The sequence below is a fragment of the Lathamus discolor genome, chromosome 22, assembly GCF_037157495.1.
Source record: "Lathamus discolor isolate bLatDis1 chromosome 22, bLatDis1.hap1, whole genome shotgun sequence".
Classification (NCBI taxonomy): Eukaryota; Metazoa; Chordata; class Aves; order Psittaciformes; family Psittacidae; genus Lathamus; species Lathamus discolor.
In genome coordinates, this window is record NC_088905.1 from 3,034,832 (window position 1) to 3,047,693 (window position 12,862).

A 12,862-nucleotide genomic window follows, 5' to 3' on the forward strand; every position below is an offset into this window, starting at 1 on the left:
GCTCTGCAGCACCCTTACCCCTTCCACTGCCTGAGCAGGCAACCCCTCTGCCTCTGCTGCCTCTCCTCTCTTTACAACCACAGCAAAGCTGCAAGGAAAGAGGTGGAAAAGCAGCACCGAGGGCACAGCAATGAACCCAGCCATTGGAAGAACGCTTTTGGTACCGCAGTTCCTGTGAAAAACTAAACTCCTTTATTTGGCACATTAGGAAAGGTCAGGGCCAGCACAGTAACGCGCAGAACACACGCGAGATGCATCTTCCCCCTTCCCCATTCAACCCATGGGTAGAGAGCCTGCAGCCTCATGCTCATCCCTGCCTATGAGCCCAGCTGGGGTTGGAAAGACACCAAGAGCAGGTCCCTGCGCTGCCCTTCGGGATACACTTCCCATAGGGAGCGATGGGACTGAAGGGAGGTGCGGGATGGTGACAAGAACACCCATGGAATGGGGCACACCAGCCTGTCCCATCCTGCTTCTTGCTACAGGACCCTTTGTGGCTGCAGGCTTGCACCCCGAGGGCCTCCTGAAGAGGGGGCTGCCTATGAGCTGGGGTTGAATGCATCGGCAGCAGCATCAGGTTCATCCTCATCCCATGGAGCTGCTTCTCAGCATCAACCTCCCCAAAGCCGTCCGCTGGCCCGGCACCGAGGGACAGGCAGGGCAGAGCCCGTCCCTATATATCCAGGTGGAAGCTGGCAGCTGGAGGCTTCTCTTGGTGCGCTGGCAGCTGTGTGGGTTTGTGGCACATGGAGTCCGTCAGCGGAGGGTAATACTGCCTGTAGCAGAGGTAGGCAAGCACGAAGCCAATGGCTGAGCCAACCAAGACGTCTGTGGGCAAGAGCAGAGGAGAGTGAACATCCCTTCACCCTCACACGCTTCATGGCTGAGCTCTGCAGCAGGAAAACCCCAAACCCCAAGGGGTTTTGATGGCTCCTCAGGTTCAGAGCCCACCACGAGCTCCCCTTGCACTGAGGGTACCCAGTTGTGCCCCTGGGCAGACACTGAGACATTGTGAGACCCCACTGAGACCTGGCGAGCTATAGGGAGCACAGGATGGTTGATCAAACGGAAAGGCATCCCATTCCCGGTGGGAAAGGTGCTGAGGGCTGCGGGGCTTTGGGTTGGGAGAGTGTTTAAAACCCAACTGGGGTTCAGCTCCTGGCAACGTCTTGGAGAAGACCCCGCTTGCAGCACTGTGTGCAGTGATGGTGTCCTCAGCATCGTAAGGACACGGAGCTGGTGGAGCAAGCCCGGAGGAGGCCACGAGGATGCTCAGGGGCTGGAGCAGCTCCCGAATGGAGCCAGGCTGAGAGCATTGGGGCTGGAGAAGAGAAGCTGCGTGGAGACCTCAGGGCAGCTTCCAGTGTGTGAAGGGGGCTGCAAGGATGCTGGAGAGGGACCTGCATCAGGGGCTGGAGCGACGGGACAAGGGGTGATGGGTTCAGACTGAAACAGGGGAAGTTCAGGTTGGAGGTAAAGAAGAAGCTCTTTATGTGAGGGTGCTGAGGCGCTGGCACAGGGTGCCCAGAGAAGTGAATGCCCCATCCCTGGCAGGGCTCAAGGTGACGTGTTCCAGCGTGAGGCATCCCTGCCCACAGCAAGGAGATGGAACCGGATGAGCTTTAAGCTCCTTTCCAACCCACCCCGTTCTGCGCTCTCAGACCCACCTTGCCAGTGGTGTTTGTAGTCGCAGGTGCGGGACACGGCGATGAGGGTGGCGAGGAAGAGCGGGAGGAGGAAGGCGCAGAGCCGCAGGGCTCTGCCTGCCCGGCCCGGCGTGAAGCAGCGCAGCTTCCCCGCTATGTAGAAGGCGGAGAAGGCGAGACCAGCGAAGGCGACTGGAAGAGAAAGGCGCTGCTTCACCCTCTGCCCTGCTGCCACGGAGGGGCTGTCCTGCCCATGGGGAGCATCGGCTTGTGAGGGATGGAGACGCAGAGGCTGGTCCTTGGTGCGCATCCCTCATGCCAGGGGTCACAGGCAGCTTCCTATGAAGGTTTTCACCCCGTTGCTTTGCAGAGGGAAAGCTGAGCCCCCCCCCAAAACGTACCCAAAGCCATAGGGTGCATAAAGCAAAGCCGAGCTGCCCCCTCCCACGGGCTCCCTCCCGGCCATTGGAATGCTCACAGGAAGCGTGCCCGCTGGGGAAGCTCTTGCGCCCCTCGGTCACTGTGCTGGCGTCACCCGTGCACACCAGCTCCACGTTGGCTCGTCCATCCGGGAAGCAGCGATAGAAGAAGTCCGGCCGTGGCCTAGGGCAGAGCAGCAGAGCACAGCTCATGGGTGCTCAGGACACCCCTGAGCCCTCCGAGCATCACATCCGAACGGGGTCACTCAGGCAGCCGAGGTGGGGAGATGAAACCATGCCACCCGCTCCCTGTATCAAGGAGCCCATCCGTACGATGCCCGCATCCCCACCAGTATCTGCTCTAATGTTTAATGGTCTTTCCAGCCAGACAGACCCCATTCTATCCACACAGAGCGTGTCCAGCTCCAGCTTCTGGCCCTTGCTGCTCCTATTGCAGCTCTGCCCCGGCCCAGACCCGCGTCCCCTCCCCGCACGGTGCAAGGAGGAAGGAGCCGGTTTCTCACCTCCCCACCACGAGCTTCAGGGCATTCGTAAGAACCCCATTGAGGGCAAGAGCGAGGCTGGCAGCTGGGAGAGAGCAGAGAGATCACATCAGCACCGTCCCCGTGTTTGAGGCACGACCGCAGAGCAGCTTCCAGGGCCTGAAGGGGGCTATAAGGATGCCGGGGACGGGCTCTTCATCAGGGGCTGGATAGGACAAGGGGTGATGGGTTCAGACTGGAGCAGGGGGAGTTCAGGCTGGAGATAAGGAAATTCTTTACTGTGAGGGTGCTGAGGCGCTGGCACAGGGTGCCCAGAGAATTGAATGCCCCATCCCTGGCACTACAGAGCCTTGGGTGACACGGTCAAGTGTGAGGCATCCCTGCCCCTGGCACGGGGTTGGAACTGGATGCTCTTCAGCTCCTTTCCAACCCGCCCCAGTCCATGGTTCTATGCTGAGGCACCCTCAGTGCTGAAGCTTCAGGCGGGTTTGGTACCCCCGGCACAGCACGGCAGCGCTGCGGCGGGGTAAGGAGCAGCTCACCAAGGCAGGCTTCCCGTGTGTCCTCCCGGTCGGCACCCAGGAAGAGCCTTGCCAGGAGGATGAGCAGCAACGGGGACAGGAAGGCGATGAGCTGCTGGGAGGAGACGGCTGTCAGTGTGCGTGCGAGCAGCGCCAGCCCTCCCGTTAGGACACAACGGCAAAGGCAGGCAGCGTCCTGCCCTCTCCCAGCGCTGCACGGCCGTCAGGACACAAACCCAGCTCTGCGGCTGCAGCACCCGCACTGCTCCGTCGGCGAAAAGCACGGGAGATGCTGATGCAGGGAAACCCAGTTTGCAGCCAGCATCCCACCCCCGGCGCCTGAAAGAGCTGCGGGTATCGACAATAACAGGTCTTTAGGCAGAGGGGAGACTGAGATGAGCTCTTGGGTACCCTGCGAGGGTGATGGGACACCGGGATGGGTTGAACGGAGAGGCTGTGGCTGCTCCATCCCTCGCAGTGCTCAAGGCCAGGCTGGAGCACCCCGCTCTGTCCCATGGGGCTGGATGAGCTTTAAGGTCCCTTTAACCCCAACCAGGCCGTGCCTCTATGAGGATGCCCCGAGCAAGCCCGCAGGAAGGGGCGGAACTCACGGCCATGGGCAGCGCAGGCACTCGATCCGCCTCCGTGTAGGGGTTCCGATAGAGCCACATCTCCTCGGGCTGCACCAGGCGCTGGAAGGGCGGCAGGAACTCCATGGTGCTGCGGGGGGGAGGCAACGGGAGCGGGGCTCAGGCTGCGGGGCCGGGGCTCGGGCAGGGTCCGCGCCGAGCCCCGCTCTCACTCACACGAACGCTGCCAGCAGCAGGGCCCGCACCGCGGCCTCGGCCGCCAGCTCCGCACCGCCGCCCGCCCGCCGCATGGCCCCAGCGCCGGCCCCGCACCGCCCTGCCCGGGGCGGAGCCCGCAACGGCCCTGCCTGGCGCAGAGGCGGGGAGGCCGCTTGGCCCGTTGGGGAGAGCGGGGCCCGCAGGGACCAAGGGGGAGCCCCGAGGGGAGCGGATCCCATAGGGACCGAGGGGGAGCCCCGAGGGGAGCGGATCCCATAGGGATCGAGGGGGAGCCCCGAGGGGAGCGGATCCCATAGGGACCAAGGGGGAGCCCCGAGGGGGGTGGATCCCATAGGAAGCAAGGGGGAGCCCCGAGGGGAAGCCCCGAGGGGAGCGGATCCCATAGGAACAGAGCAAGGAGCCCCGAGGGGAGCGGATCCCATAGGAAGCAAGGGGGAGCCCCGAGGGGAGCAGATCCCATAGGGACCAAGCAGGAGCCCCGAGGGGAGCAGATCCCATAGGAAGCAAGGGGGAGCCCCGAGGGGAGCGGATCCCATAGGAAGCAAAGGGGAGCCCCGAGGGGAGCGCATCCCATAGGAAGCAAGGGGGAGCCCCGAGGGGAGCGCATCCCATAGGAACCACACCGGGAGCTCCCTCAGGAGCAGGGTGAACCCCTGTTCTTCCCCCCCCCCCCCCCTTAAGACAAGAGGGAGGTAAAAGCCTTTTTGGTCGTTGGAACATTCAGAACGATTTATTGAAGTCAACCTCAAGCAAAAGTTCAGATCAGTGGAATGTCATTTAAAAACCTTCCCAAAATGAATCCTCACGGAAGCAAAAAAACCACATCCGAATTCCAAAGGAGTTGTAAAATAAAAAAAGGCAACATCTCCGGAAATAGAATGTACAAAAATTATATGGTTCCTACCATCACACACATTCAAGTAAGAAGCTAGAATATTACAGGCAAGTCTAGGTACGCTATAACTAGGTGACGGTCAGCTACCTATGTACAGGGTTAACCAAGCTTTACAGGTTTCACACTATGCAGAACATAGGCCGGACAACAAAACCCCCCAATATCGGCTATCTCAAAGTCTATGCGGCAACATCAAGTCATAATACAGTTAATGCCCCAATGGAACATGGCCAGGGAAAGTGAACACTACCCCCTTAGTGTCAAAGAGCTTCTAGGAGACTCCCAAGGACTCTTTAGGATACCGGCTTCAGTGACTATGGATGCTTTTGCTATGAGGGATTTGCCTTAACAGAACATCTCACAGGACCTACAAGGTTTGGTACAGATAAAGGCTATGGAGAGAACGACTCTACAAAGGGCATCCTTGGAGCACATGGGGATGGAAACGGGATCTGCACGTACCTGCCTTGTGCAAACGGGCTCGGATCCCAACGGCAGCCCCGCGCTCAACAGCCCCTTGGATAGAGAAGGACACCGGGAATGAGACAAGATGGGGAATGGTTCCCTATAGCCTGTTGGGAACAGCAGAGGCGGTGAAGGAGCGAATGGCTTTGGCAAAGTCAAACGTGATTTCCCTTCTGGAGGTCACACGAAGCACGCAGGGTCTGCTGTGCAGAGCACAGAGGCTCCGCATCCCTCTCCCCACAGCACAGCCCCGCACGGGGTAATAAAACCCAGAGCTCGACGCTCAGGAATAGAATGTTAACAGGAAACACCTCATTTCGTGAGGGCATTTTTACCTTGTCCTTTAAACTCGGACCGTTGCAACCCCATCCAAAGCGGAGCAGGGTACTGCGAGCGCAAAGGGGCTTTGGCTACGCAAAGGGAGGGCAAAGCCAAGGGAAACCCGAAAGCTGAACTGCATCACCCCGCGGTGCCGCATCTCGAGCCTGGAAACCACCCCCTTGCCATGTGCCATGGATTCAGTGTCCAGCGGGGAGCAGGGAGGGAGTTGAGGGAAGGCAAAAGACGTTTTTCAATGGAGGATACATAAAAGAATGCATAAATAAACCCAACCAACCAAAGCTGGGGAAGGAACCGCAGAGCTTCAAGTACATTAAACCCTGAATTCAATGAGGCAGAGGTTTCAATGTTAAAGTGACTACTTCGTACCAGCGCTGGACACCCCCCTCCCCACCCAACCCACAGAGTTCCGTCAAGATTCAATATATACAGATGGGATGCTGTTCAGTACGTCTAGGAATTGGGTCTTTCCCATTCTATCCTGAAATGAAAGATACAAAGAAGGGTTTTCTTCCGAAGAAAGGCCAAAATCCAACATTCCAGCCCTACTACTCCATTCCAAAAGGTATCTCCAAGACCAGGGTGGTGACCAGAGAAGGGAATTCCACCCCCCCCCCCCAATTGCCTTTAGCTTTATCCTTCCTGAGCTGCAAATGCCTTCGACAGTCTATGGAGAGGACAAGTCTACATAAATGACCTGAAAGCTACAACTAAATGCTTGCCCCACGGATGCAGGGAGTCAACCAGCGTTTGGCCATGGTCTGTGCTAAGGTGCAACCTAGAGTAAAAGCCCCAGTAAACACCACAATCCTGTTCACTTCACACAGCAGCTTGGAGGCTGCACCGAAAGGGAGCACACAGGTGATGGAGAGGGAGCCAGAGCATGGTGCTCCCTTGGGAATGGGAGACAAAGGGAAAAGCGTGGCAGTGCATTGGGGTGAAGGAAGAACTGGGCCTCCAACAGCAGGTTCAAGCTCTCAACCAAAATCACAGCAGGCCAGTGGGTTTCTTCCAGGCATCAGCATGAAACAACCAGATTACCACCCAGTATCACTCATCCCAGTTGAGGATACAGCTCCCCTTTGATGAGCATCCATTAAACCTCTTCCTTATGAAGGAATGCCGTCATCACTATTCAGTTTGCTGAGATGGCGTTAAAAGGTGTGTTTGCACATTGTGTTTGGCAAATAGAACAACCCTACAGTTAAGAAGATGCTTCAATGAGGCATTTTCTTATCTCAGAACATTAAAGATTCACCTGCTCTCCAGGAGCATGAAATCCAGTTCAGACTCTTTGCTCACCAGCTTATAAACCAATCTCCTGTTGCTCCAGGTTTTGGCTATCCTTAATCTTAGCTTTTTGGTGGAAAAAAGAAGCACCTGTAAGAAGATTGAGACCAAAATGAAGCAAGACCTCGAGTGCATGGCACAGGAGCAGCAGCACCCCTCAGTTCACAGCATTTGACATGGTTTTAAGCCTTCTGTGAACCTCTGCGCGGCCTGCGAGGTGAAGGATGGTCCATAGCTCTCATCCTTCCACTCCCCACCATGTGGAGTGCTCATGAGCGGGGTCCTGGTGCCCTCACACCATTGACACAGTGAAAACTGCACTCACCCCATAGCCACGCTCTGGATTCCCAAGAGAACATCATCTGAACATGATCAAGCCTAATAAATAAGCTGAAGTAAACACATTGGCCCTTACTGCAGCAAGAGCTATGCCTGGCACTGCTGAAAAGGGCAAACAGCCCCAGTAAGGGCCTAAAAAGAGACATTTATCACCGGAAATGGGAAGAAAAAGAAAAACCTTTTCTGCAAAGGGCTTTTTGTTGTGTAAAAAGTACCAAAATAGAGCACTGCTTTCAAGCAACATTAGTGTTTCGGACGTCCTCTGTAGCACGGACCACAAGATGAAGTGCTTTGCAGAGCCCAGGAGCCTCTGTACCATAACTGATCCCCCTCCCTCCAGGTACACCCCAAGCACCCATGGGTGCTCAGGAGATGAGCTGCTGGCTCAGTAAATGGCACTGTAGTGTATTCTGTCATTGCTAATTGCACGCAGATTCCAACCCCTAATCTGAGAGCTAAGACACCACCAGCCAGAGGCAAGACACCTTCTACCACCTCCCATCTACTTCTGCCTTTGATTGGCTTAACTGAGAAGTCACCACGTTTCTGGAGGTTTCCTAAAGATACAGCTCTTAACCCAAAGGCTTCAATCAGCCAGATGCCAGCAACACTTGATACGAATTCCTTATCTTCAATACCTTATTCTCAAGTACACACGTCAGAAGCGTGCTCTAACTGTACCAGGGCAGGGGGGACACACAGTGCTTGGGTGAAGGGTGCGCCGAAGGGGAAAGCAGTCCTCCGGGCTCCTTGCACAAGAAAAAAGAAGGGAATAGGTTCTTAAAGGAACCTACTCCTGGAGCAGCCCCTTCAAAAGCCTCTCTAGCAGAGGAAACCCAAGGGAGAGCTGTTCCAGGAGGCTCAAGTTGGCTGCTGTGAACACAGCCCGTGACCCAGGCGGAAAATACCCTGTTCATTGAAGTGCTGAGATTTTCCTTAGCTCCAGTAACAAAGATGAAAGCCAGAAGCTCTCTCAGCAAAAATAATACCTAAGTATTCCATCAGAGCAACCACACACATGGGTCCGATTCCTTCCATGCTCAAATCTCCTTGGATTTGAAGCTCATGGGAGCCTGGGAAGGCAGCAGGAAGGAATCACGCGAACGCAACTGCAGGGAAACAAGCACAGACTTGGCAGGTGACAAACACCTACGCAGAGAGCAGGGATTTGTCCTCCTCCCTCTACAGAAGTCAATGGCAGTGCTCCCATGGGCAGGATGAAGACTTCAGTTCCCAGTGTGCTTGCAGGCTGAGGCTCTCCCGACTAGGAAGGTTTTCCACGTTAGGCAGGAGAACAGAATGCCCATTGTGCCATTAAGCTCTTTCTGCATCTCCACCTGCCTGCAAGCACCCACAGCTCCGGCAGGGAAGTGCAATTCCTGCCCTCCTTCGCCAGTGCCAGATCCAGCATTATGAGCACTTCCAAGAAGTCACCCACCTCGTTCCTCATTGGAAAAGCTTGACAATAACATTCAGGTTAACGTGAATATAACCTACCTTCTCCAAATGCCTTATATAGCAGTAAACACTGGGATAGAGGCATTTCAGGGTCACCTGGTTTGAACCCCACATCTGCCCGTGTGGCACCTCAGCATTACAGAGTGGGGAGGCTTTGTCCTTGCCGTAAACTACACACAGAAGTGACCTTGGCTTTGCTGCTTTGTTTCTAAAGCCACGAAGCCTGAGCAAAGCCAGATCTTCCAAAACCCTTTAGAAATTAAATAAATAAATATGCTGCTATGATTTGCTTTTCTACACTCAAGAGAACAGGTTGGAAACGGAATATTCTTTGCACTGTCAAAAGGTTTCTCCTTTGAAGGCCAAGACGTCTCTGGTTGCCCACAGTTAAAAGCTGCTGTAGCACATTCAAGGGTAAAAGAAAGACCAAACAACAAAACCCAACCACCACCGCCTGCTTCTGCTCGCTCAGAGGAAATGGTCCCCATCCCAGTCCGCGCATGACGATGCCAAAGACTGAACGTGTCCAAGCAGTCTCTTTGAGTTCATCGCCTGCCTGCCCCTCTCTTCTCCCCTTCCCTTGGCTCTTTGTAACCAAATTCACTCCTTGGCTTCTTCAGCGGGGTTCTGTGCTTCCAATTTGCACTTGATCTTGCTCCAGTACTCGGGTGCCACAGGAGACTTGGGGTCGTGCGCGGAGCAGCAGGGGCGGCCGTCCAGCGCCGACGGCACCAGCGCTCCCTGCTCGTGGTCTTTGCAGAAGGAGTGAGGGCAGAACTCGCAGAAGGAAACGGCAGGGTTGCTACAGACGTCGCACTGATGCCACGGACATTCCCACTTTCCTGAGGATGGGAAGGGGAGGGAAGAGAGGCAGACAGGAAGCTGGGATTAGTGCATTTTGAAACTGGAAAAATCAGCTCTTACTGTGGTTGCCACTTCTGCTTCTCATGTCCAACAGACACTGGTGCATCCTTTAGGCCTCACTTGGCTCAAAGCATCAAAATGTGCATAACCAGAGCTCAAAACAAAGAGAGCTCAACCTCCTCTGGCATCAAAACACCAAACGTCCTTGCAAGGGGAGTTGGGTTTGATTTGTGAGCATCTCTTACTGACCTGGACTTGCTCAGATAGGTATCTCCAAACCAAGTTGTTTAATGGAAGCCTGAATGCATTAGTTTTGGAAACTAAGCGAGAAATGGCTAAAAGACAAATAAATTGGGTAAAAATATGTTGGAGCATAAAAGCCCCAGATCCCCAAACCATTCAGACACGTCTTTCTATGACCATATGCTCACTTCTCGGACTGCAGAGGTGCCCTGAGCATAGGAAAAAGGGAAATCAAAAGCTTCTTGCTGCTTCTTCAGCTTCACTTGCAGCAGCTGCTTGGATAATTTAATCCTAGACTAATCTGGCCTTCCAATGATTTTCATCAAAGTCTTTGGAATCAGGAAGATTAAAGAGATAAAGGCTTTTCCCGAGTCCTGCCACGGGATTAAGATGTTGTATTGCTGAATACCCTGGCTACAGAAAACTCTGCCTTAACACGGAGAAATCAAACAGAAGGTACGTGCCATCCTTTAGCAGTAGCCAAATTAAACACATGAGGGAACAGGAAGCATTACAACACCTCTCATGTCAGAACACTGTCACCTGAAAACAAGCAGCACTGCCAAAGCCAATAGGCTGCTTTTAACCTAAATGAATGCTGCATTTCAGCTCTGACACTGCAGGAAGGAAAGCTGAACAGGAAAGCACAGGATTGCTCTTACCAAAAGGGGGTTGAGTCAGGTTAAGGCATAGGAGGTGGTATGCTTTGGGACAGTCCTTTTTGTCACACATGACTAGCTCTCCCCCGTCTCCACACTGGAAGCAGTTGTCTTCATGCATCTGCTTCTGCTCTGTTTTTATTTTCCTCTTCTTCTGCTTTAATTTTGCATTCTTCACCTTCTCTTCGTTTGCTGTTGCAAATGCTGTCTGGCAATTACAAAGATCAGAGCATACAGTCACTTTATAAACCCTTTGCATTACAATTAATCACTTGGGGTTATTATTTGCATGCACTCTGCTTACATTACATCCACCCCAAATAAGAGTTTAAGCTACAGAAGCCAGAAATGCTCATCCACATGTGCCTGAATTAACACAGGTCCTGAATTAACAGTACATGAAGTCCACAACAGCACTACTATGCCTTTAGACACTGTCAAGGGTGGAAAGTATTAGAATCATAGAACCATAGAATAGTTTGGGTTGGAAAGGACCTTAGGATCATCCAGCTCCAACCCACTGCCATGGGCAGGGATGCCTCACATTAGACCGTGTCACCCAAGGCTGGCCTTGAACACTGCCAGGAATGGAGCATTCACCAAGTCTTTGGCCAACCTGAACTAAAGAGTTAAATCAAACAAGAACTTCCCTGCCCTGCTCTCACTGGATCTCTGCATTTGGGAGGAGAAGCTTCAGTTTTCATCCACGTACCTTTGGACGCACCCCGAGGAAACCACTGCAGTTTTCTGCTCCGCAGTGACACTCGGTCCTCCCATTGCCCAGGCAATCCAAGTTGTAATTAAAGGTTAACTCCATCCCTAAAACATGAAGACAAAACAGTTCACCCACAGAGCCACTGAGGAAAGACAAGGCTTGGGAGGAGGCATCCATCAGGTTGAGCCTGCAGATCCAGCAGCAATGTGTTTGGAAGGAAACAATGCATTGAGTTCCTCGACTCCACTACCACACAGAGCCAGGTACAATGGGAGATCAGGTGAAACACTGAGCATGGAAAGGTAACATCACCCCAGACAAATCCTGATGAAAGATCAGTACTGTGCTAAGCGTTTACAGGACAGAGCTAAGACTGTACTTGGCAGCAAAGCCTAGAGTTAGCTTTAACAGCAGCTTTCAGCTTCAAAATCTCCAACTACAGATGCCCAGAACTCAAATATTTGTCTCTACTCCAATGAATGACAAAGTTCCTATAAACGTTGCTGGTGTTACGGAATTTAAGAGGAAAACCACCACAGCCAGTTACAGCCATTAAGACAGAAGTGTAAGTGCAGAACAGTGCATCTTCTTACCTGCAGGAATGTCACAAAGAGCAAAGAGTCCAACTCTAATGTCCCCGTTCACTGTCCACTTCTGTGTTTCACAGTTTGGATTACAACTATGGTTCATAAACCGAGAGTAATTCCCCTTTGGGCCAGCATCTATGATCCGGTCCTTCAGAGCAAAAGACGAAGACACAGTCAAGTACTTACAAAGAAAAAGGTGAAACAACAAGTGATTACTAACGGCCAAGGGAGCAAAAATGCCCAGGGAGGTTGTGAGTGCTCCATCCCTGGCGGTGTTCAAGGCCAGGTTGGATGAAGCCTTGTGTGGGATGGTTTAGTGTGAGGTGTCCCTGCCCATGGCAGGGGATTGGAACTGGATGATCTTGAGGTCCTTTCCAACCCAAACTATTCTATGATTCTAAAAATACGCTTATTTTATGTATTGGTTCCAAGTGGTAAGTTTTCCCTGAAGAGTTAATGAAAGACAGCCTGTGTATTGATGCTACAATGTGAAACAGGCACAACCTGAGATACAGGTTCTCTGTTTCACCTCCTCACCCACTGCATTAAAGGGAAACACTGATGTGTGGATAGGAGGGTAAGAGCAAACATGGAATAACGCTTCTGCCAGCGTTCTGCCCCTAGTTTCAACCATCAACAGCTCATACTGAACAAGGTGTGACATGTACCTTTGTTACAGTTAACATATAGAAGTTGGTCACGCTGTTCTCATGTGCGCGCTTGATGCGCAGTCTGCACTCCTCCTCGTCAATCAGCTCACCGACATATTCATTCACAAACTCACCCTGGAAGGGAAGGAAAAGAAGGTAAGCAGGGGTTTCTCATCTCCTTCCCATCCTAAAGGGAAGCAGCACAGGAAGAAAAGCATTTCCTATAAAAACATGCTGCAATCATCACAAGAAGCACGTAAATTTAACCCTCTCGTAGGCAGATGTGAGCCTAAGCAATAACCCTGCTCAAAATGAGAACAGCAGCATAATAATCCTTCTATCTCACGTTTCTAGAGATTGTAAACTACACTTTAAAGCTAAGGAGATAAATCCTTGTAAAAATGGATAAAAGCAGCACATTCACAGTTTAAATGACTATCCACAAGGCTTTCACCCTGAC

At 53.0% G+C, this 12,862-nt stretch overlaps 2 protein-coding genes across 4 annotated transcripts in view; both read right to left on the reverse strand.

The window, feature by feature from the left end:
• Positions 1-169: 169 nt before the first annotated feature.
• On the reverse strand, positions 170-3,983 carry PLPP5 (phospholipid phosphatase 5). 2 transcript variants are annotated; one of them, XM_065659210.1, is made up of 7 exons: positions 3,896-3,983; positions 3,701-3,809; positions 3,111-3,201; positions 2,590-2,653; positions 2,125-2,249; positions 1,668-1,838; positions 170-828 (listed from the first exon to the last, which is right to left on the reverse strand). In XM_065659210.1, the coding sequence occupies exons 1-7, from the start codon at positions 3,967-3,969 to the stop codon at positions 674-676; spliced, it is 789 nt and encodes a 262-aa protein (XP_065515282.1). In that variant the 5' UTR covers positions 3,970-3,983; the 3' UTR covers positions 170-673. The 2 variants fall into 2 exon arrangements, with proteins under 2 accessions (XP_065515282.1, XP_065515281.1); XM_065659209.1 differs by having other exon boundaries at positions 3,111-3,204.
• A 616-nt stretch (positions 3,984-4,599) lies between these two features.
• The window catches only part of NSD3 (nuclear receptor binding SET domain protein 3), a 40,049-nt gene continuing 31,786 nt past the window's right edge, over positions 4,600-12,862 (reverse strand). For both annotated transcript variants that reach the window (XM_065659042.1, XM_065659041.1), the window contains 5 exons: positions 12,421-12,537; positions 11,759-11,900; positions 11,163-11,269; positions 10,454-10,658; positions 4,600-9,526 (listed from right to left, as the gene is read on the reverse strand). In XM_065659042.1, coding sequence (XP_065515114.1) covers positions 9,285-9,526; positions 10,454-10,658; positions 11,163-11,269; positions 11,759-11,900; positions 12,421-12,537 — 813 coding nt within the window. In that variant the 3' untranslated portion in view covers positions 4,600-9,284. The remainder of the gene's footprint in view (positions 9,527-10,453; positions 10,659-11,162; positions 11,270-11,758; positions 11,901-12,420; positions 12,538-12,862) is intronic.

What these genes read in the sequence shown, in the direction of transcription:
- PLPP5 (XM_065659209.1), bottom strand. Translation starts at nt 3,969, where the DNA reads ATGCGGCGGGCGGGCGGCGGTGCGGAGCTGGCGGCCGAGGCCGCGGTG. An exon ending in TGCCTGCGCTGCCCATGGCC is followed by an intron (nt 3,205 to 3,700) that starts GTGAGTTCCGCC and finishes GTCTCCTCCCAG; the next exon opens with CAGCTCATCGCCTTCCTGTC. An exon ending in CTGAAGCTCGTGGTGGGGAG is followed by an intron (nt 2,250 to 2,589) that starts GTGAGAAACCGG and finishes GCTCTGCCCTAG; the next exon opens with GCCACGGCCGGACTTCTTCT.